At 47.1% G+C, this 23593-nt stretch overlaps 1 protein-coding gene across 6 annotated transcripts in view; it reads right to left on the minus strand.

Annotated features, from left to right (window-relative positions):
- Positions 1–23593, minus strand: part of CDADC1 (cytidine and dCMP deaminase domain containing 1) — a 671523-nt gene that overhangs the window by 593262 nt on the left and 54668 nt on the right. For all 6 annotated transcript variants that reach the window (XM_069639921.1, XM_069639925.1, XM_069639924.1 and 3 more), the window contains exon 3: positions 17757–17934. In XM_069639921.1, coding sequence (XP_069496022.1) covers positions 17757–17934 — 178 coding nt within the window. The remainder of the gene's footprint in view (positions 1–17756; positions 17935–23593) is intronic.

Consider the following 23593-nt stretch of genomic DNA (forward strand, 5'->3'; position numbering starts at 1 on the left):
AGGTGCTCCATACCAAAAGGGTCTTTGATTCTATTGAGAAGGGAAGGGGCGAGGTTAGTGTAGATCACAGGAGTTCCTTATAGCCGGAGGAAGATGCCACCATCTGGTTTCTCTTTGCCTGAATCTTTCGTCCATGTCCCTGCCCCCTCCACTTGTTTCAAGGACAGGTATTGGACCCTTACAGCAGGCTTGCTTTTGCAAATCACCTGTAGACATTTGCCTTTAAAAGAAGGGGTCTTCCTCCATACTTCTGGGATTCACTTGGGAACAAACACCTAAGGAAGAGTCCGTTGGACCTTTGTGAGGAAAGTTGACTTTCCAGAGCCCTCCCCCAGTGAGGTGAAGACAGAGTGTCAAGGCAGAGAAGAGATATGTTGCCTACCACTCACAGGGTGCTTTGGTAGTGGCTGTTGCTGCTAGAACAAGACCTGGATCACTGCCAGCCACACTGTTTCCCAGGACCGCATTGTGGTAAAGGACTCCTGACTGTGTGGGCCAGCCTCCTTTAATGGGAGCCCGAGGACAAGGGCTGAACTGTCCACGAGAACTCCAGAGTGAGACTCACACCATTCTGAGAGCCATGACAGCCAGCATCTCGTTTTACAATTACATCGAACCAGTCAAACTGCCTTTGAACCAGGTTCACCGCATGTTGAACCTCAGGAACCACTTGTGCTGCTTTTGGCAATCTATCAAATCTTTGTAACCACTGTGCTTGCAACTTAGAACCAGCTCAATGCTGCACTGTATCCTCGCAGAGCCCGTAACCTGCTTGGATCAAATCAACTGATCATCTCTGGCACCAACTCGTACTGCTGGAGTGTCACTCATCGACTCGAACAGGTAGTTAGAAAAGGACTCCACCTTGAACTGCACACCAGAGCAGCAGAATCACAACTTCGAAACTCCAACCATTGACTCGAACCACCGGAGCATCACACATCAATCCTTCCCAGTGATTACCACACATCTGGAACCGGCTCCACCACGAACAGATCCTGGTGAACACTCCGACCTCTAACACTGAATGTCGCCCCCGAACTGCTCAGAGCGACTGTGTTCGAACCCGCTCAGCGCCTGCTTGCTGCTTGGAACAACACGATACACAGTACCAGACATGAGCTCGCTCTGCTTGCAGTATTGTTCAAAGCCCAATTCGATGCTGTAGAACCACCAAGAAGGTACTATTTACCCAGAACTTCCACCTTAATCCATTTTATGCCCTAGAGACTGGTTAGGTCACTATTGCACCTACTTAATAATAAAGGCATATCCTTTTCAAAGAACACTGATTGGGTAATGAGACAGAGGTGAAAGGTAATTCACCAGAGTACTAGATCTTTCAATCTATTGCATTTTCTCTGTTCTTTTCACAGGGGTGGGTTTTGCATAGCTTTTTTAATTAGTTATTCTTCCAGATGGTGTGTTTAAAATAAATATATATATTTGGAAGAGGCCAGGGGGGCGTTCCTGGCGGCTGCCTGAACGTTGTGCTCTGTTCCCAGTGGGTCAAGAGTGGACTGAGCCCCGGTTTTGGAACCCCTTGGAAGGCTGATTGCTAAATATGTGAAGTGCAGGCATGGGGAGCATCTAGATTCTAGGCAAACGTTTGGAGCCCGAACTTAACGGGGTCCAGAGTTACAGGCGGAGGACATCCTGCCTTGGTGTGCGTCCTGGTTTGCTGTGAGAGGAGCTGCGACTGGTCTGGTGTCTGTGCTCAGTGAGGCCCTCTGTGCTGTGGAGGTGAAGTCCCAGGTGGCGGCGGTGCACCAGAGCGACCACACAAAGAGGAGGCGAGTGGGGTCTGCGGGGAGCTGCAAGCCCGCAGACCCGACGCATCTTGCCTGGGAGGCCGGGAACCAGGAGCTCCGCCGTAGGTGCTTGCACATGCCCTGTGTGCCGGCATTGCAAAGGAGGGCATAAGGAAGCAGAACAGGGGCTACGGGGAGACCGAGCCGTCCCTGGAGCCGCCGTCAAAAGGCACACTTTACTCCCGCCTGATGGGAGGAGAGGCAGGCAACGGTCCACCTCATACGTGGGACCGCATATAGTACACAGTGCGGTGTGGGCCCCGGGGAGCTGCGGAAACGGGGGTCAGACCGCTGAGAAGTGGGTCTGCAAGGGCCAGACATAACAGAAAGAGTCCTGCACCTGACAATCCAGCCCAGTCTGAGCGGTGATACACAGTGGGTTATCAGGCCACTATAGACTTGCTGTAACTGTCTGAGCCTGGGCTAGGTGAGGGATGCACCGGCTTTGCACCTCAATGGACCCCTGTGGGTAGTCGGCCTGGTGAGAGAATTTAGGTGGAGGGGCCCCCTGCAGTTGATGAGCCCCTGAGGGTCGGCGGCCAGTGTGAGGGTTGCTGTGCGGGTGTGGGCCCCTGCAGCTGCAGATGCAGCAGGTGCCAGAGAGACACCGGAGCCCCAGAAAGGAAACAGTGCAGTAACGTGGCAGGGGTGGGAGACAGAGGCAGAGCTCCCTAGACCTACTGCCGCCCAGGGGCTTGCTGGAGGTGGGGAAGTGACGGACGTGGCCCTGAAGTGCAGAGGGGTTGTAGGTGAATATGGAGCTGCAGACCAGTTAGCTTTGAGGAAAGTCCCATGCCAGTGTGTGTCCCCCACCTCTGAGCCGTTGTTGCTGGAAGTGCTACTTTTCAGTCTTCATTGCCCAGACGCTGGACTGCACCTTGGGGACTGGGATTTGAAGCAGGGAGCTGATAGTCTTGTCTTGTGTGAACCTGGTCTGGCTGAACAGAGGGGTTCCCGAGCACTGTAATGCTTACCTGTGGCAAGGAAAGGCTGGAGGCTGGGGTGAATAAATAGCTGGACCCCATTCCCCTTGCACCCCGATGGACTGGAAAACCTCCCTAAAGAAGTTAAACTTTACCAGTTCCTTCACCCCGGTGTTGGACCATGGAACAACTATGGAGACAATGGCAGAGTCTGACCCAGTTTCCACCAAAAAAGACATAACGGCTCTACTCGAGGAGATTCGTGGCATATGTGCCGACGTTGGGATGCGTATGGATAATTTGGGCAACAGTGTAGACAAGATTGACGACAAATTGCAGAAAACAAGCAAACCTCCTTGGATACAATGGAAGTGCACATCGACATGCGGCTCTCCGACTTGAGAGGTGAGAATCGGCGATGACACTTCGAATGGATGATTTCGAAAACCGCTAAAGGCGGAATAATCTGTTTTTTTGGGATTCAGGAACAGGGGGAGGACGCAGAAAGGGATCTTAAAAAGGTGATCTATGAGGTGGTTAAGCTCTTGTTTGGTGCGGAGTCCACGGCCGAGCCGACTATTGACAGGGCACACCGGGAGATGGAGGTAGGGGCCTGAGGTCAGTGGTGGCACACTTCCACTATTATGAAGAGAAAACAAAAGATTCTTGAGAAGGTGAGGAGGGAGGGGCCAGTGTCTCTGGGAGATTTGAAGATAACTGTATTCCAGGACCTCTCTTGAGTCAGGCAGTTTGTGCAAATGATTGTGGAAAAGTAAAAGTAGGCACCACTACCTCCCCACCCTCCATGATGGGCAGTTGTTGGGACGTTCATTGAGGGCACCCAAGTTTGGGAAGCTACTTCAATAGACGTGGGTGAGTAACTATTAACAGGAGAAATACAACATCCTACGTGTTTACAATTTTCGGAGAAGATATAGCCCTCCAATTTATTTAATTTGGCAAGTATCTGTAGTTGGGCGGCTTTCACTTCCCGTATTTCATAATGGGTATAGTCGTGACCCCTATCTAGCAAGTTGAGAACTCTAGATAGAACAGGATATGAGGCTTTGAGATTATGCATATTTTCAGATGGGTTCAGTAAATCAAAACCCAAAGGGAGAGTACCATGGGGCCCGAACAAAAAATTGGTCTCATAATGCTCAATCTCAGACTTGTCCTTGTTGTCGGTGCCCTGTGGAGGACCTTTTGCACTTTGTGCCGTTTTGCCCAACCTACATGGACCTAAGGAGGAAAATACTCCTGCCATTACTGAGGTCTGCTGGAATGTCTCAAGGTGGACTACTTGAGAAAGGGCCAGCATCGGAGAACTAAAATACAATTCAGCATTCGGAGCACATTAATTGGCACACACACACTTTTACATTTTTTTGCCATTTTATGTAATGTGTTTTTACCATAATGTCATGCACTCTATGTTGTATTTTATCTTGCATTGTTGCTTATGGAAAGATTTGTTTCCGAATAAACGTATTGAATTGATTGATTACCATCCACTATCGGCCGCGTTGGTGAACTTTGGTTCTTTATTTCCAGTGGAGGTAAGTCGTTGTTCCCATAATTGCCAAGCGCCATACCATTTACAGGGACAGTTAATGAACATTACTTTATGGGCATGTTGGCATCCAATTCATTTAAGTGCATCGACTTACTTTGAGTGGAATCTTCATTACAGTGCAAGTGTACGTTTGCGATTTTAACTTTTGATGCCGTTACAGGAGTAGACGGCCCTATTGACAAGCGCACACGATTTTCTAATTCCCCCAATACAGCAGACGCAAGGATAGAGATATCGACAGAGAGTGCATGGCAGGGCCGTTGCTAGGGGGGGCTAAGGGGGCTATAGCCCCTGATCTTTTGGTTGTAGCCCCGGATAGAATCTCAGGAGCTACAGCCAAAAGACTAGCTAGCCCCCAGTCCCAACAGTTCCGACATCAGTTTAGCCCCGGGTCTTTTCCAGACCTAGCAACTCCCCTGGTGTATGGAGTCATCCCCTATCTCACCCGTCACCCCGTACTCTCGCATGCTCAAAAAGCTTTTCCGTGAATTCAATTCGAGTTCATTCAAATTTCGAGTATCGAGTGTCTGTCCGTTAATATCTATGTTACCATGTTCATTATTACGTGTTTTTGCATATGAAAATGCTAATTCATGGCATATAGTATCACCATTTGTATGAGTTGGTACAAGGTATTTATAGCGAGGTTCCCCATATGCTGATATTGGTCACCCTCATTTGATACAAAAGGGGGCTTACCATGGTGCTGGTCAAGAGTCGCCTCTTTCAGGTTTACTAATTTAGATTGCTTTAGAGATGGCTCTTGAACTATACGCCCACTGCGCAACTTGGACGTCATCGTCTTAATTTAAACAGGCAGGCTCCAAGAACCTCTGGTGGGAGTTCACCACACACAGATGTTATATAAACAGTGCACTATGCTGCAATGCTACTGAACACCCGCTAACTACCTATTTTTTGCACATGCATAACATCCTTACGAGTTTGCTTAAGTAGAGTGGTTTCAGAAAGCATTCAACTTACAAGTTAGATTACAGATTACTATTAGCTTGCAAAATACCTTAACTCTGAAATCGTTGTTGCCCCCGTATCCCCCTTTCCCACCCAAACAGTCACTTGCAGGCACTTACGGGTGCGCTTACCCCTGCTGTAATAAAGGCTGTTGGGAGATGTGGTGGGTGGGCGGGGTGCAGCGTCACTAATTGTGCTGGGAAAAAAGAAGAAAAAAAAAATTACACGGTCACTCTATTTAACCAAAGCGCATCAGCGTGAGTCCATTAGAGTCACAGTGCGAGTCCCAATTTAACAACAGTAAGCACAGTCTTGGAGGATATTTACTTGTTTAACGATGCAAATCAGTCCTCCACATTACCGCGCAATAGGGGGAAAACTTCCTCTTGCAGACACCGTTCTCAGTACGAATTCAAGGCTAGGTAGCACGATAGATGACGGCAATGCCTCCAAAGAGCACACAGCCAAACAGTCACTTGCAGGCACTTACGGGTGCGCGCACATGGCCATTTCAAAACCTACCATGCCAAAAATATTCTCTTTTGTGTCGCTCTTTTCAGTAAAGAAGGCCTGGATCACTGTACTCTGTCCATATGAATTAAAACATTGGGGTGCTTTAGAAATTAGCAAAGAGTGTTGGATACAGCTTTCAAAAATAGACAAGAGATGATATAATTGCCTTGAATCTATACTCTTGTGAAGTCTACTCCATAGTAGTATCTAGTGGTTCTGATGAAGAATTCCTATTGCACTTAAAGGTGCCTTCTTGTAACAACTACAGTGAACCAATGTAAAGTTATTCTTTCATTTTTATACTTGTTACCAAAAGGATTATGTTGACTGAATCAATAGTGAAGGGATAAGAAATGATACAGCAAACAGTCTGGTATTTTAGCAGAATCTTCACTTCCTTTAAGACCATGTTCCACAACCATTGCCTCTCTGCCTTAGTTCAATACAGTTAGTCAAACCGTCACACTCAGTATCTGGGATTATAGTGTCCTAAACACTTTTTTCTTGGATAGGTGCCCTCCTTGCTGGTGCAGGAGTCGTTAAGGCCTCCTGTTGGTCCTCCAAGAATCTGCAACACTACCATGGTAGCTGGGGTCATCTGCCTACAGTGGGGGTCAGGCATCAGACACTGCCTAACCAATTGGAGCCCATGGTACTGCCACCTGTTTTCGCCTGCATCTTCTTGGAAATAGCCACTCTTATCTTCTGGCTGTGCTTGAGACCACCTTCTCCAATTTCTTCAGCTTAGCTCTGTGCCTTGATAACAACCTTCCCTGTGAGCTTAGGAGGAAATTCCTGCCCAGGTATCAAAGATCTCCAATCCCTTTTGCTGCCTCCCACTACTTGGTCCCCTTCTCTTGTTCTGGATATTCACCCCCCCTCAACTTGTTTATCTGCCTCATCTATTTAGCTCTCCTTTTCCCCCTACTCCATTCTTACCCTTCTGTGTTCCTTCTCCATTACTTACCCTCTCAATAGAGGTTTCCCTTCTCCCACTCTTGCGGTTTTTCCTTCACCTCCTCTCCTTACTATCTCTTGAAAGTGTACTGCCTCCTACTCTCCCCATATCCTCTTATTTCCTCGACTTTCTCTGCTTCACTACGTTCTCAACTCTCCCACCGCTATCCATCACCTTCTTCTCCACTCACCTCACTCTATGTTCCCCAACAGCTTCAAAACTACCATAATCCTTTTATGCTCTACTTCGGACTGTAAAGTTCTCGTGATCGGGAGACCTGGGGTAGGTGGACACTAATCAGAAGCAGGCCTTCCGAATGACAGCAACATGAGTCCACTACAACATCCACTTTTGCGTTTACTGGTGCTGTGGTTCAGACGAGCAAGGAGGGAGAAATACTATTTACCATCTTGGGGTCAGGCAGCCCTTGCTCCATTACTGCCAAATTCCTAGACGGCCCGGGACAGGTATGCGGGACAGGTATGCCACTGTTAAGCTCCTCTGCTTGGGAGATCACTTGCCTCTGCGCAAAGATAAGATCCCCATCTCAATGCAAGGCTTACCTACTAGCCACTTTGTTTTATCCCATTCCCACACGTCACTTTTCATTTGTTCAAAGGGAGGTCAGTGAAAGACATCAGCTTCATGAATGCAACCTTTGTAAGTAATGTAATGTAATGTATTGTAATGTAAAGTGGTCATATATAGTGCTCTTCTGCCAATAATGTTGGCCACACTGTACATGGAGCTGTAGGAAAGGTGGGCAGGGTGCGTTTGTCGGATAGCAGGAAGGCAGATGCAGAAACCTTTGGCATTGATGAATGTAGTTCAGAAGTACCCATTACCTGTGTGACGATATGAAAATCTCTATGTTGTTTGTGGTTGGTACTGACTGGGCAGGTTAGCCATATGGACAGCCCCCGGATTGTGAAGTGCAAAAATTGGAAGCATGGTAGAAGATGGATAGCGTCTGAATCTGTTAAGTGCACTACACGTGGTGGTCGTCTGAAGGAATGTGGAGATGTAAAGAGGCAATAATTTAGTAGTGAGGAGTTAGTTGTAGGATGGTGGGTGGGGAAAAGGTAGCAGAGTGAGGGTGTTGTCACTTCCTGTCCTGACTCTTGGTTGTAAATTTCACTGAAATGAAGGTGTGGACTAGGATCCATTAATCAAATTGGTTCCTGTAGGGGAGGCATGGTATCACAAGTATGACCCACACAAAAGATAAAATTTGTAACACCTTTATTAACTTTGTGGGGTTTGGAAAATCTCTTACTTTGCCCTCTAACTAGGATGAGAGTCGTCTCGACCATCAAATAATAAAGAAAAGTCTTAGTCGTGATTGTCAAATCAAAATGGCCTATGCTAACAAAACTGAATGCCTGCCCTATCTCTTGTACAAAATGTGTAAAGGAAGTATGTATATAAAAGGAAAATCAGTGTTCGACAATGAATAAATGTGTCGGAATCAGCTCTCCTGCCCCCGTTTAAACAGCACGAAATAAGACAGTCTCTGTAGGCAGGATGACACACTGAAATAGTTCGGAAAGTGGATCGAGGCCCGCCTGGCTCTTGTTCCAGTCTTCCCCAAATAACAAAACTAAAAGCTCACAATGGCCCCCCTCTGTCAGGCTCCGACATTGCACAGTTCAACGTTAGTCCTCTTCTGCCGGGCTCAGACCTTGCACAGTTCAACGTTGCTCCCCCTCTGCCGGGCTCAGACCTTTCACAATTCAACAACACTTCCCTGCGCTCCCTTCCCCAAGGTTTTGACACTGCGGGTCTCCCTTTGCCGGGCTCAGACCACTTTTCGGATGTCAAAGACTTTCGAATGGGCGGGGCTTACTTAACAGACCGCTGCAGGACCACTACGACTCAGCATTCAATGTTTAGCTTTCCCTCTCCCCTTCTCTCGGGGTTAACTTCGTTCACTTTTGCTTTTACAGTTCATTCACTTTTATCGTCTCAAACAATGCACCATTCACTCGCATGGGATACTCGTCTTCACCGGACCACTCCGTTACTCAGTATCGCTGATTCCACAGCTATCGTTATCTTAAAGTTCACTCACAGGTTTGCCTTTCCTCGTGTCTCATCCACACACTTGCAGCCTTCACTTGCAATATATTGTTGCAAACGTCAATCTTTCGTAGCACACACACCGGTCTCAGGTCTCTTGCCAACTCACCAGCTGTGTGCAGTGCTTGCTTGCTTTTCCGATTTTCAATTCACAAGTCAAGGTTAGTACCACAGGCTTGGCCTCGCCTCCACAACTCTGCTGTTCACCCGGGACGGTCGCTGGAATCCTTGAAATACAATGCAGTCTTCGATATTGGGATCTGGCCTTCTCCACGTGTCATTCGTGGTGGCAACAACCTTGTGTAGGGAACTCTTGGAGTTTTCAACCTGCTGCTCTCCTCCCTTTATCAGTCGCTGTAGGTTCGCCTTCGACCTGGAAGTTCTGATTGTACTCGTGTTCCACCTTGCTCCAAGTGCGTCTCTTGTTTCCGTGTGAGGAAAGCGAATTGGAATCAGGTGTATGCACTTGAAGTCAAGTGCCTGACTCGACTAGCGGGACATGTCCAGTACGTATATGAGTGAATTTTGTTACTCTCAGTCGCCCTCTTCCTCGGCCTAGTGTTTGTGCACAAAGGGCGTGGGTAGGAGAAGAGTTGGGACATCAGGTCCAAAAAAATAGGAGGGGTTGGATGTAGAAAAAAGGGGTTAATACTGTGTCTCACCATCGGCTATCTCACCCCCACTCCTCGAAAACCCCTCTCCCAGGTGATCCTCCAGCACTGGTCCACCCCCAGGGTATGGATCCAAACGCGATGACTGTGCCCTGGCCACATGAGAGAGCGATCCCCGGGGACTAGCGGGTGAGACACCCTTTGGTTTCTCACATTCCCCACAAATGAGAGTGCAAAGAGTTTTGAAAATTGCTTGCCTTAAATTAGCCCAAGTTTCCGGTAAACAGTTTTAAGTTGATTGCTATTATTTTTTATTTAATTTATTTTTGCATTTGTAAAGCGCCTAAACCCGTGGGCATCAGGGCGCTGTTATGACCAGATACACACAAGGAGGAAAGATAGAGGTGGTACACTTCCTCCGCTTAACGTTCAAATATTTTTCTCCATATAGGAGCAGAGGGTTACATACTTGGATCATGTTAATAAATTACATATAAGGTCGTCAGCATTAAGCAAATAGCCAGGTTTTCAGTGATATTTGGGAGACCCAATAGGATTCCTCCGCTCTTAGGGCCGGCAGGAGGGAGTTCCAGTGTGTAGCTGCCACTGTTGGGAAACTTGATCCACCAGCTCTAGCTCGTTTGAATTAAGGTTGAGCAAGGTGGTGTGCATGGGCTGCCCTTACTGGTTTGGCAGAGTTAGCTTCCATGATTTTGTGGGATAGGTAGGCAGGGGCTGAGTTTGACTGGCATCTGTGTGTGATGGACAGAGTTTCGAATATAATCCTTTTACAAACGCGGACCCAGTGGGCCTCCTTTCTTGCTGCCGAGATGTGGTCTCTTTTTGGTCCGTTGAGGGCAGAGCGTAGAGCATTGTTTTGTATTACATGCATTTTACCGATGTTCTGTTTGGATGTGCCGGCACAGAGGGCATTACAGTAATCGAGCCTTGCACCGATGACCGCTTGAACTATGGTGAGGCAGCGGGTGGGCGTGAGGAATTGTCTGGCAGTGTTAATCAATTTGGTCGTGTAGGCTACCCAGGATGCAATAGAATGCACTTGTCTTGTGAGGGAGAGGGTGGCATCCAAATAAACGCCAAGTGTTTTCACTGAGGCCCGAGACGGGATCTGTATACCATCAGTATTGAAGGAGGTATATTGGTTATTGAGCTTCTTCAGCACTGCTTGGGAGCCAACCAATAAGATCACCATCTTTTCATCATAAGTGGTTCGTGGCCATCCAGGTCTGGATTGTCAGGTAGATTTTGTTGATGGTAAATGAGTCATCGTCATAGTTGCCCGTCCGAGGGAGGAGAATTTGGGTGTCACCAGCATAGTAAGTGTATGATATGCCAATGAGTCCAGGAGGTCGAAGAGGGGTTTGGTGAATATATTATAGAGGGTGGGGACACACAGGATCCTTGTGAGATACCATATGAAATGGGTGCTGGAGGGGCGCTGGCTATTTCTGAAAAAACTCTCATGGATCTTTCTTCAAGAAATGAGGCAACCCATGTTGAGGCCTCTTAGGAAAAGTTAACAAATGCTGAGAGGTGGAGACACAAAATGTGATGGTCCACCAGGTTGAACGCCGCTGATAGACCAAGGAGGAGGAGCAAGGCTGGTTTGCCCTCATTGCTAAAGTTATCAAGTTGATTTTACAGATGGAGCAAGGTTGATTCTGTGCCATGACCAGGCTGGAAGCCTGATTGGCACATTCCTAAATGTGGTTGGTTCCTAAGAAGATCTGTATTTGTATGTAGGCAGCCCTATCCAGGATTTTTAGCAAAAATGGGACTGTTATTGGGTGCAGGATGTTGGGGTCTGCTGGGACCAGGGGAGGTTTTTTCAGTACATTGATCACCCAAGATTCTTTGAGGCTCATGGGGGACATGATTCGAAGGGGAGTAGAAGTTGATGAACTTGGTGATAAAAAGGGATTAGGGTCTCTCAGCAGTCTGGATGATAGAAGCTGGGCATATATCCCCTTTGCATTTGGATGGCTTTACACGTTTGAGGATGTTGGCGGTTTCTGATTCAGGGACCTCTCTGAAGTGGAAGGTCGGAGTCCCGGGAATCAGGTTACTGGGTGGCCGGGGGTGTGGGTTAGAGGGTGATTTGACTGACTATTGTTTCGTGGGCAATTATCTGCTGGAGGGAGTTTATTTTCACCTGCATAGCGTTTTGTATATTCATGTACTAAGGCTCATCCTTTATGGTGGAGGCTGGAGGGGGGAGATGGGGTTTCTAACTCCCTAAGTATTTTGAATATTTCTTGGGAGTTGGAGACAGAATTGGTCATTTTGGTGTTATAGGCTGCTGATGTAGCAGTGATTATGGCCTGCTTGTATTGTCTGGCTGAATTTGTTCAAATCACGATTTGTGGGCGTCAGAGGGAGACTCTTTCCAGATTGCGTCTGCCAAGCGTTTTGTCCTGCGCAGTGCCTGGAGGTCAGGGGTGAACCAGGCATTGATATGCCCTGCAGGTTTGGCCTTACGAAGGGCTAGTGGGGCTACATAGTTCACCTCATTGTCAAGGCGTTCATGTAGATAGTTGAATTTGAGAGAGGAGAGGCAAAATTGAGTCTTGTCATCTTACGTGAACTGCGGGCCCATGTAGGTGGGAGAGCAGGTAAGACAGGTATGGGCCGCTTGGTAGGCGGGAAAGTGAAGGCCAGTATATGGTGGTCCGACCAAGGGCACGCGGTGTTAGGGGAGATGGTGATCTGGCTATTAGGATCAGCTATCCAATCCAGGGTCTGGCATTTTGGGGCTAGGTGCAGTTACACAGTTTTTGAAGCCAATGGCAGAGTGTGTTAGCCACTGAGCTGGCGTTGTGATCTAAAGTGTCGTTGAATCCCAGGTTTAGGCCCCCCAGCAATATGATTCTGGTGGAGAGCTTAATGCTATTGCCCACGGTGTGTAGGAGGTCCTCATCAAAGGATGTGGAGGGACAAGGTGGGCAGTTTGTCTGTCCGTGGTGGTGGTAGATCATTTGACCGACAGAAGTTCACAGTTGCCTTCGGAGGTGATGTTGGTGGGTCTTATTTGAAGGGTATCTTTATAGATTAGAGCAATGCCTCCTCCTCTTAAATCGAGCCTATCACTTGAGGATGGCAAAGCCGTCGGCATGGCTAGGCACAGATCTGGTCCCAAGGCTGGGTGTAGCCAGGTTTCCGTAATAGCTAGCAGGTCAAGGTCTTGGAAAGTGGTAAGGTCATATATCTAGGGCGTGGGCCAGGATAGATCTAGCGTTTATGAGGGCTCCTCTTAGAAGTGGCAGTAGTGGAGGTGTGGCTAATGGGGAGGTGATGTCGGGCAGGGAGGGTGTGAGACTAGAAGTCTCAATGGCCAGCCTGGGTGGTTGCCTGATAGACGGTATGGCCTGGTGAGATGTAATATTCGGGTAGGGTGACCTAGTCGGTGCTGGTGTGTTAGCGCTCAAGGATTAACTACGGTTGGGGATATAGGAGGACAGTTGTCTGCTAGTGGCCCTGTAAGGCTGTCTGCTAAAGGCATCACAGTAGCTGTTTGATGGGCTGTCTGTTTTGTATTGGCCTATGGCCTCGAGTGGGCTGGATGTTCGTCTGAAGTGCTTTTTGGCTGGTATGTGTACGTGCACCTGGCTTGTGGTTTCTTGATACATGGCTGTGAGATAGGCAATGGCGGGGTGGAAGGAAGGCCTGGCAACAAAGTAAGACAGACACAAGTGATCACAGTTCACGGGTGTTTATTAAACAGTAAAAAATAGGTGAGATAAACACCCAATCTAAACCTAAATCTAAGATGGGAGCATGCTACGACCATCAAATAATAATAATACAGTCCTAGTGGAGTCTAGTTAAATAAACATGGCCTATACTAAAAATCCTATTGCCAATCCTTACCGTTATGCTACAGGAGTGTGGGATAATGTTCACAAGAAAAGAAAGAAGTGTTCACAAAATGATAAGTCAGGATGTTAAGGTCGGGCTCTCCCTTCCCCACATTCTTAGCGCAGGACAAGGCAGGACTCTCAAGCACAACACACTCCTGGGCTTCTCCAGCAGGAATTTACAGTTACTTTTCTCTATATCAGGGTCTTCTGTGCCAACGTCTCTTCCCATGCAAAGTCTCTTGCTTCAGAGGGCCCGATACTTCAAAACAAAAGTTCCTTCCATTATCTATTGTGAGTCGGGTGATTACCTTTCACCCTTGTATCCCCCTCAGCCGGGCTCTGATCTTTCTCTCAGTCGTCAGTCTCCCTCAGTCTGGCTCAGACCAACCAGAGCACTTGCCAATCCAAACAAACTTCAGAAGGATGATCTCGTCTCGCTGGGTCACTGTTTGCTTAGGTTAAGCGCGGTTTTCACACATCCACAGTTTGCACAGCGTTTCCCACAGCCGGGCACAAACTCCTGTTCCACAATGTCAAAACTTAAGCAATGGCTTAAGGACTTGCGATTGACATTAACCTCATGTACCATCCAGCGGGGGTTGCGAGGTAAGAGCCTGCTGCATATAAAGTTAGTTTCCCCCTTCAAAGAGAGGTATGAAACAGGAGTGCCTTCTTTACTGCTGCACCCAGGTGGCTTTGAGTAGTTGCCAGCAAGTGGTCATTTTGAAGCTTTCTTTGGGCACCATGTGATTGATTACTGGGACATGGTGGCTTAGAATAGCTTTAAAGGGCTAGCAACAACAAACCCTTAAGGTGGTAAGGAGGGAACTCCTATCAAAGCTCGAAGATGTGGCAGGAGCCAGTTTATTTTTGACATTGGATGTGCGGGTCGTGCAGGCTTGCAGTTTCATGGCGGCATTGGTCGACCAGCCAGGTGGCCAATAGTTAACTCTGTGGACGCATACCAAAGCTAGAGGGTGTGGCTGGAGATAAATGGTGGCAGGTGACGCCCACTGTGTTCTGAACTCCAGATGCTTATGGGGAGTTTCCTGGGCAAAGGGCTCCTTATATATTTTGTCCCACTGGCCTAGATGGGAAATTCATGATGACTTTGCATGTGTGGGTCATGCATGCATACAATCTTGTGGCGGCATTGGTCGACCATCTAGACGGCCAATAGTTGACCCTGTGGTAAAGGCTAGGATTAAGTGACCTACAGTAAGCATATGATTCTCAGAATTAATGATCCTACAAAGATTGTGGGAGTTGGCTCCTCACATGGTAGCAGTGCTGAAAGGGACCCTAATAGTTTGGATTACATCAAAGTGCAACAATGTGTTGGTTTTTGTAATGGCGATTTCCCTAGTTGTGGGTTAGGGTGTGGTCACCTGTCCTAGAGGCCCACCAGCCGAGACAGAGGGCTGGTACCCTGGGTTGCCCATGAAGATGGGGGAAGGTTCTGTGACTCTAGGAACCACCATTATATGTCCCACAAGTTTGGGATTACACATCTGTACAATGTAATAGCTGTCCCGGTTAGACATGCTGATTTTACGGGACCTGGGAAGTATGTCTGTGTCAGGGTAAATACTTCTGGGTCATGTACAATTTTGGATGATGACCACTGAGGTGGTACCCGTCAATATGAACATTGTTCGATTGTAATAAAGCATTGTGAGCATACCCTTCATAAGGGCTCCAAAGGCTAGGGGGCGGGATCTCTTCCTGCTGCCTCACTAGGACGCGCAGCACATGATTTGACATTTTCCTCACCTGGATGTTTTAGTACTCCACCTGGGTGGCAAGATCATGGCACGTTGGGGTGTGTTGAAGGAATTTGTGTTTGATGAATTAATCTTTTTGGCACAATTACTTGAACGACACTACTGCAGTGTGGTCCGAGATGATCCCAGGACAGTACTGAGGGAAGAGGAGACACCCCTTGGCGATGAACAATGCAGTGAAGAAAATTAACATTGAATATTTCAAGCACACTCGGTCACAGTGGCAGCGCTATTTTAGGGATGGGCTGTAAACCACTCCTCCCGAATATTTGCACAGAGATGTGCATCTGTCCGATGAAGGGCTGGATGTGTTCATTCATGTTTGCTGGGATGTAGACACAGGGGCGTGCACCCTAGCATGGAGGGGAGGGCTGTTGGACAATATCCCATCAGACCTGTGGCGCTGTTGATGGAGAACTACATAATGGATAATGGATAATGGAAATGTTGGGACCATGACCAAAAAAAAAATAAAATGTTGAACTAAGATCAAGTATGATTTTGCTACCTGGGTTGAGGGATCCACTCGTGTCCAATAGGCCAAAATGGCGTGGACGGTCAATGTGGCCCTTCAGGTAGCCCATTGGGTGGAAATGTAGCCCAGGCTTGGGTGTTGGACTGTCCGGCTGGACATTGGGTTCTGCAAGTAACCCTGGGACAGCTCGGACAGCTAGTAGGCAAAACCAGCAGCTGGTGGGTCAGCAGGGCTGCAAAAGTCAAGGTCATGTTAACCAATTATGGTTGATGGAAAAGCCATGTGGTTTCCTCGTCACAATTTGAGATATTTTCTGTAATAAAATGCACCCTGTTTACCTCCAAAACTGATGTAGTATCCCCATTAAGACTACCCTACCGAGGGCTATATCACCCTACATACTCAGGCTCCAGCTGACAAAGCCAGATGCCAGCGCCACCCGTGAGAATAATGGTTCAGAAACAACACATCCACAGACGCTTGCTAACACTCAGATACAGTTTGTGCATTTCATCCAGTATTTGTGGATAACCTCTTAGGGCACCAGCTGTGAAAAGAGACTTATTGAGATTCCATCATTTCTCTGGAATGGGCAGACGGCACTCAGTCTTTTTTCCCCCAGCTTAGCATATTTTGGCCAAGCCTATGCCAGTCTTTTTGCCGGAGCCATGACCAGCTCCCCCAGCTGTACTGTCTAACAGGAGTTCATTCAATCCTTTCTTAATAAGAACAAATACAGGTGTTGAAACTTCCCCAAGTGTTGTGTGTTCTGTTGTATCCAGCAGGTGACACTGCATTAAAGGCACTCCTTAACAGAACCATCTATGACTCCTATATTAAGAATATGTTCTGTTCCCTCTTAATGAGACTTTTACCCTCCATAAATCGTACTCTGAATACATTTAATTCAGGATGCTGTTTTACAGCACAGACCTCTGAGCCACATTGGGCTTTACGGCTTCATTGTAGCCTTTGACAAAGATACATTGGAAGTAGGTTTAGCGATTCCATAAGAAAAATGTATTTTTGAGTTCGTCCCTTTTAGTAAAGTCAACAAAGTTGCCAATATAGCTAGGAAATTCACTCATGCGACAGAAAAAACATTTTCCCTCTCCAGTTAAAGAACCTATATGCTCAGGCAAGCACAGACATTGTGCATAATGACAAATACAATGAGAAAGCCAGTGGTCAACAGGAGTTTATAGCTGGTCATAATACTCCTGGCTGAAGGGCAATCATATGGCTCGTATCCCTTTTGCTGCACAGGTAGCAAATCCTCTTAAGTATAACCACCATTACTTAAATGCTGAAAGTCGTCAAGTATTCACCCGGGTGCAAGAGGATAATGCTCTTGAACCTCTCTTAGCCCATTGAAAAACAAAAACAGGAACACCTAGAATGTTGTCCGTTTTAAGAGATCCCTCACGGATAGTACTGTCGAACAGGTAGGTGGTAGAGCATTCGTTTTCATGTGGCTTTTCTGATGATCCATTGATGAATATGTGCATGCTGCCCCTGTAACAAGATGTGTTTGTCTTGGGGTTTGCTGGTCTAGTCCCCATACTACTATTGCCCTTCTCTGAAACAGTCCTACTGCTTCTCCCCATGGTATGTTTTTCCAGTTCATTGTACCTTTTTTTGTTGGGCGATCTAAAAGAGGATTCCCTCCTGCGTGATTAAGCTAGATATTCTCAATGGATTCTTGTATTGTTAAACTCTTATCAGATGGTGTTCCATGTCATTCTGCCCCTACCCTTTTCTACTGATGATCTTGGACTTGTTCTCCGGACTCCATAGCCTGTTCAAGGTCTACAATTCAGTAACATGTCATCAGGTGAGCCTTTTGTCCCGCTTTTGCACCTACAGGGGTACAGGTAGAAAGGGTGTTATTTAGTTGGTCATGGACTGAAAGTTAACCCTCTTCCTCCGCCTTAGAAACATAAGAGTTCATGGACTGACTGCCCTCCTATTTATACTTTCATACTCACTTTCCTACAACTCTAGACTAGATGGTTCAAACCCCAAGCCGACAGGGGACGTCCTGTAGGCAAATCATTGACACACACAGATACCGAGTGCACCCCATTAGTAGTGTGTCTTAACGCACAGATGCAAAGAGTCACCCATCATGCAAACAAAGTTGTTTAATTAAAAACAGAAGAGAATACACACTTACCATTTACAATCATTTTTAAACACATCGAACATGGCTTTCGGGAGAAATAAAGGTTGCAGTCTTTAAGTCTTGATCCATGCTTTATAACAGCAATTTGTCCTGCATGGAGGTCTACACTGGAACAGTGGAGTCCAATAATCTTCATATTCTGCACCACAACAAGACCAGTTCTCTTCATCTGTAACAAAAAATGGAATGCATAAAAGTCAGTTAACATCAGATTTGTATCGTTAGATTTTTACCAAAATGAAAAAAACAAGTTTAGGAGGCTTGGAGTACACATTTCGGCCGTAACAATAATCTATGCTTACTGTCCATTTAGATTAAGCAGTTACCTGCTGCTTTTGGACCGCTCTACAAAAATGCCAACATGGTGCAAAAAGGCACAGAAACCACATAGGAAGTCAGCAGTGGATGCTTCATTATTCACTGAACCCACTATCAGCCACTGTGAGAAACCAGAAGGTGTCTCACCCACTAGTCCCCGGGGATGTGTCATCCAGGTGGCCAAATTACGGCCATTGCTTTTGGATCCAGGTCCTGGGGGTGGACCAGTGTGGGAGGATGACCTGGGTGAGGGGTCCTCGGGGAGTGAGACACAGGATGGCGAGACGCAGTATCCCCTTCCCCGTAACACCTTTACCCGATCCTACTAAGTAGGATATGTAGGAACTCTACCCCCCCCCCTTTCTCAACACGGACAGCCTGCTATCAGAGAAAACAGATTAACACCCGAGCAATATACCCGACGTGTCCCAATACAATGGTCAAGCGAGGTCAGGCAATTACTGACCATCACACACACCCGACTTCCATTAAGCTTCCCCACATGGATAAAAGGCAGAGCACGAGAGCACACTCTGAGCAAGGCAAAGCACACGAGGAAACAGCAGTTTCGAGACAGTAGCTGGACGAGAGAGGAAAGACGGCAAAACTGAAGGAGATCACAAGGAGGGAAGTTCCCTTGACCTTTTCGACAAGGAACCGTTACTTTCCAGAAAGCTCAAGAATAGAAGGTGTAATCCTACATTGTGTGTCGGAGATACCCAGGACTCTCCCACGTCAATAATCATTGCAGGAAGACGCAGCCGCTGTTGTACCGACCTTGGCTCCAAGAACAGAGCAGCATCAGTGAAATCAAAACAGCCGGTGAGTTGGGGGAGACCGATACAAGACCGTGCCTGTGTTGAAGCCAAGGTTGCAAGCAGCAACATTGTATGGGGAGCGCTGGAATGAACATTTTTTAAACGTGTGTGATGAAAGATGCAAGTAAAGTTGAACTGCTGATGAACTATTGAACTTTGAAACCAAAAAACTATACCTTTGACAGAGTGGTCCGGCATTGCGTGTGTGCTCAATCAAAGGTCTCTGTAAGGTATCCTGAGAAGTGGCAAAGGTGAAAGTTAACGAGTTGTAAAGAATTGTGAATCAAACAGGTCCTGCGACGGGTCAAGCAAAAACCTGTGCATAGGGCAGTCTTCGACATTGATTCAGTAAAGAAAGTTTGTGTAGATAAATTGGTCCGAGCCCGGCAGAGGGAGACCGATTGAAGATTTTGTGTTAAAGTGGTGTCACGATCCATGCCCCTGACCCCCTCAGGTATACAGCCCCTTGGCAGCAGTGGGGCTAAAGACCTTCACACCGGCCCCAAGGGCCTGAAAACTCCATCAGAAACATACATGGAGTCAGTCGTAGTGCCTTTGTCGCCAGGCTCATTATCAGGAATAAAGCAATACCAGTTTTGAACCTTAATCCAACATGGAGGCCTATTACACAGCTCAGTTCTTTAGAACCAAGCCATGCGGTCTAGTGTTTTGGGTGTTGCTGGGCCTGGAGATACTTGGCCTGGAACTACTTTACCTAGGCTATTTAAACCACACCCAAACAGCAGAACACGCTTCGCGTTACTCTGCACTCCTGCAGCGTAATGCTCACTGTGTCCAGCTCCTGCTCATCTGCGTCTCCGGTGGCCCGATCCTGAAGCCCTAGATCCAGATTCCATTAATAAGCTGGATGAACAAGAACAGCCTTAGCGAGCAAGAAAACGTACCTGCGCAGTAACCGGCCTTGAATCCATCCTGCGCTTCGCTTACCTCGCCCATCTCCGGAGTTCGCCGCAACCTGCAAAGGTAAAGAAACAAGGACAGCATTAATAACAATTCTTACCTGGGCAAGCAGTGAGTCCTGGCAGCACCCTGCGCTTCTCTTAGCTCCCCCATCTCGGGTTTAGCCGCAACCTGCAAGGGAGAAGGAACAAGGTCAGCATTAACAAAGCACTTACCTGGGCAAGCAGCGCTTTGATCGCCTATCACTCCGGAACATCACCGCAACCTGTACAAAGATGAGAAGAGAACACAGGTTAGCAATTAAAACCAATGAACAGCGCAGCGCTCCGCGCATCAATAAATCACTGTGGTCTTCGCCATCGGCGCTGCAACTCCGAGATCGCAACCATCCCTGTGAAAACAAAAAGAGATATTGTTAGGGAATAGCGTAGTGGAGCACGACGCCGAGAAGACAGAGAAAACGGAGGGAAAGAAAGAGACATTATAACTCACCTGGAAGACAGCAAGCAGAGTCGGAGTCACAGCCGGTCTGGACCCGACATAAGGGCACACGGACCAGTGAAGCAACTAGGTCCACGGAACGCCCGCACCAACCACGCGCCTCTCCACAGAGACGCAGGACGGAGAGTTCAACACACAAAAACCTAAGGTGAGCAATAACCCCAAGGGAGGGGATTTGGACCAGAGGGAGATGGGAGTCCACCCATCACAGAACCAGTATCTTAATCCTCCATTCCCGCGTTATAGGCGCTACCCAACGTCTGGCACATAACCAAGCAGAGAGAGGTCCGGGATAGCGCTTAGACCTCCATCCAGTATCGTGTGGTGCCCCGTGGATACCAGGTGAGCGTAACAAGTGGGTCCGAGCCTGGCGGAGGGGAACCCAAGGTGAATAGTGAATCACCTGAGAAATTGTGTACATGTGAAATCCTAAGAAGAAAGGAACTTTAATGTTGGTTTGTTGCATCACGCTCTCTAAAAGAAGGGACTTTGAATGGCAAATAGACTTTGGCACAGAAGGCCCTCATGCTGAGGTTTTGAACTGCATCCTCGTGCTAGAGAAGCCAGAGAGTGTGCTAAGCTTGAGTGTGTCACCTTGTCCTGTGATGAAAGCGTGGGAAAGGGAAGCCAACAGCTTGAATACCCTGACATATCATTTCTTGAACACCTTTCTTTTGCTTAACATTGTTTCCCACACTATTTGTATTTAAAAGTAAGGATTGGCAATAGGTTTATTAGTAAAGGCCCTTTTATTTTGACAAGACACCAATAGCAATTCTTTATTATTTGATGGTCGTAGCGTGTTCCCATCTTTAGATTTAGGATTACATAGGTGTTTTTACAAACCCAATTGAAGTTCAATAAACACCATTTAACTGATCACTTGTGTCTGTTTTACAGTTTGATACCATGCCTTGCTTACACCACACAAATGTGCCCACTCTTGCTGCACAACCTAGGATGTCCCTCTAGTAATGTAATACTAGGGAAAGAAAAAGCTTTCTAATGCCTTTCATGATAACCATTCTACAGCAGTCATACCGTTTGTCTTTCACCAGCATAGACACTGTAGATTGAAAAAATGATTAATTTCGACATTAAAAACAAACTTTGTAGTATAGTGGTTCTAACAGATCCTTAGGACGTTATGGAAGGCAAAAACATCTGGTCTTTGTCACAAGGTGGATTTTGCACACTGATCTCTCTACAACTGATCAGATGTTTGGTTATACGTCATATTTTTCTAATTAATTTCCCAATAATGAGAATAGGCTTTTTCTTGGGGGGATTTTTGTGTGCGACTTTTGTTAAACATTGGGGACGTCTCACCTGCCGTACCTCCCTCCGCAAACCCTTGCCCCTACCCTAGAATCCTATACAGCGGATGACCCTGAAAATGGAGGGCAGGGGAATTGAGCAAGAGAAATGGACACATAAGGAGCCAGTGTATCCAAAAAATAGCCTTTAGTGCACCCATATGAAAGATAAGCGAGCATACTAGCTGAGACAGGCACGAAGATTGGTTGCCGTTGTAAATTGTTCCCGACTGTATGGGTGTTCATATTTCTACTGCTTAGATCGCTCTAAAATATGCTGTTGCCGAAGTATGTGGGTGGGTGGGGTGTAAGGAGGGTGTGTTACATGGGTTGGATGGGTTACACAGGTTCATTGTTGGACTTCTAAAGGTTTGTGTGTATGGTTTTGGTTTGACTAATGAAACAATTTAAGTTGTTGAGACCTCAAATGTCAGTGATGTATAACTCGGCTTTGAGTGTTTGTAGCACAGTATGTTGGTCCCGAATCAACCTTTAACAATAATAAAATTCAATGAAAAAAATCAATTAAAATAAATAAAAATAAAGTACCATTATCCTCTGTATGGTTTTCGCTTTCCCCTTGGTAAATAAAGTTTCTCATTTTACTTTTCTCAGGTTTTGTTTCAAGTATCCAAATCCCTCCAGGATTATTGAAAAACACTTCTCTGTATCCCACCTTCGTGGCACTGGGACTCCCCAAAGTCCTGTGGCTCTTTGGTAGATGTACTGATTCTTGATCACAGTATTTAATTTGGAGCGTCTACCGACTCGGGTATTGCAGGTTCCCGTTACCTCATGCGCTTTGCTAGCCTTGCAGGAGAGCATTCCTCCTCCTTTGACTCTGTTCCACGTAGAACGTATGCCCGACCATCTTTAGTAGCTTTGTCAGCTTTCCCAGCCTTGACATAATGCAAACATATTTCTGTTTTACATAGGGCGTGTGCCCATTAGCTCCTCCTAAGTTCTCTTGCTTTTGGCGGCTTTTCCAGCCTGGATATACAATGTTCGCATCTCTTTCACTCAGGTTTAGCGGGACATGTGCTCACTCCATTCTCTCTTGTTCTGGTACCTTTGTCGGTTTCAGCGCTCCTGGAAACCAAGAGTCATAGGCATCCGTAGCATCCACAATTCGTAGTGTCTGCTTCCCATTCAGTACTTTTCTCAGCGGCAAAGGCACTTGCTGAATAGAGTTTGGGGACCTGGGGACTTTTCCTTTCTCTGGTCCTGGCGTCTTGGGTGACAGGCCCACCACTGCTCTTCAGTGGTTGCGTTACCAGAGAAGACTGTTGTCTTCCGGTCGTATCTCTTCCCTTGACGGGAGCCTCTTGCTCCGTTAGAGCACCCGCCATTCAGCTTCCACCTTGCGGTCTCTCTTTGCTCATGCCACCGCTGGCTCTGTGGCTCGGTGTGGCCCCGCCCCTCCAGGACATCAGGCTATCCTCTGCATAGCGGTTACTCTCCTACCTCTGTAGGAGTCCCTCCTCCATTCACAGTCCGCTCTGTCCTTATGCACGTCATAGGAACAAAAAGAATTGTGTCCATCTTTCTTGATCATGGCATTCAGGCAATATTCAGGATTCTCTGAAGGCAATAGAGTGAAAGAAGGGTCTCTGTTGAATTTAGCCATAACATGAGATGCCAAAGTCTTTCCAACATCCATATAGGCAGAATTTTTGGTTTTGACTGGGAGTTCCTTATTGGAACGGGAGTCCTTGTCCCCAAGAGCAGAGTCCCACCCAATGAGGTCCCACTTGCCCAGACACCTATGGAGGCTCTTGCTTAGCGGGCTCACCTCCCTAGCCTCAAAGAGAGCAGCTCCCCTCTGCTAATTAACAAAGGGGGGTCCTGGGAGTCCCTCTGCCAGACATTAGTCCTGGTTACGAGAGACTTACCCAGAGTCTTTTACTCACTCTCTTTCACAGAGAAGAAATATCCATAACATATCAGTCTTTGT

The sequence above is a fragment of the Ambystoma mexicanum genome, chromosome 7q, assembly GCF_040938575.1.
Source record: "Ambystoma mexicanum isolate Mex_15411 chromosome 7q, UKY_AmexF1_1, whole genome shotgun sequence".
NCBI classification, from domain to species: domain Eukaryota; kingdom Metazoa; phylum Chordata; class Amphibia; order Caudata; family Ambystomatidae; genus Ambystoma; species Ambystoma mexicanum.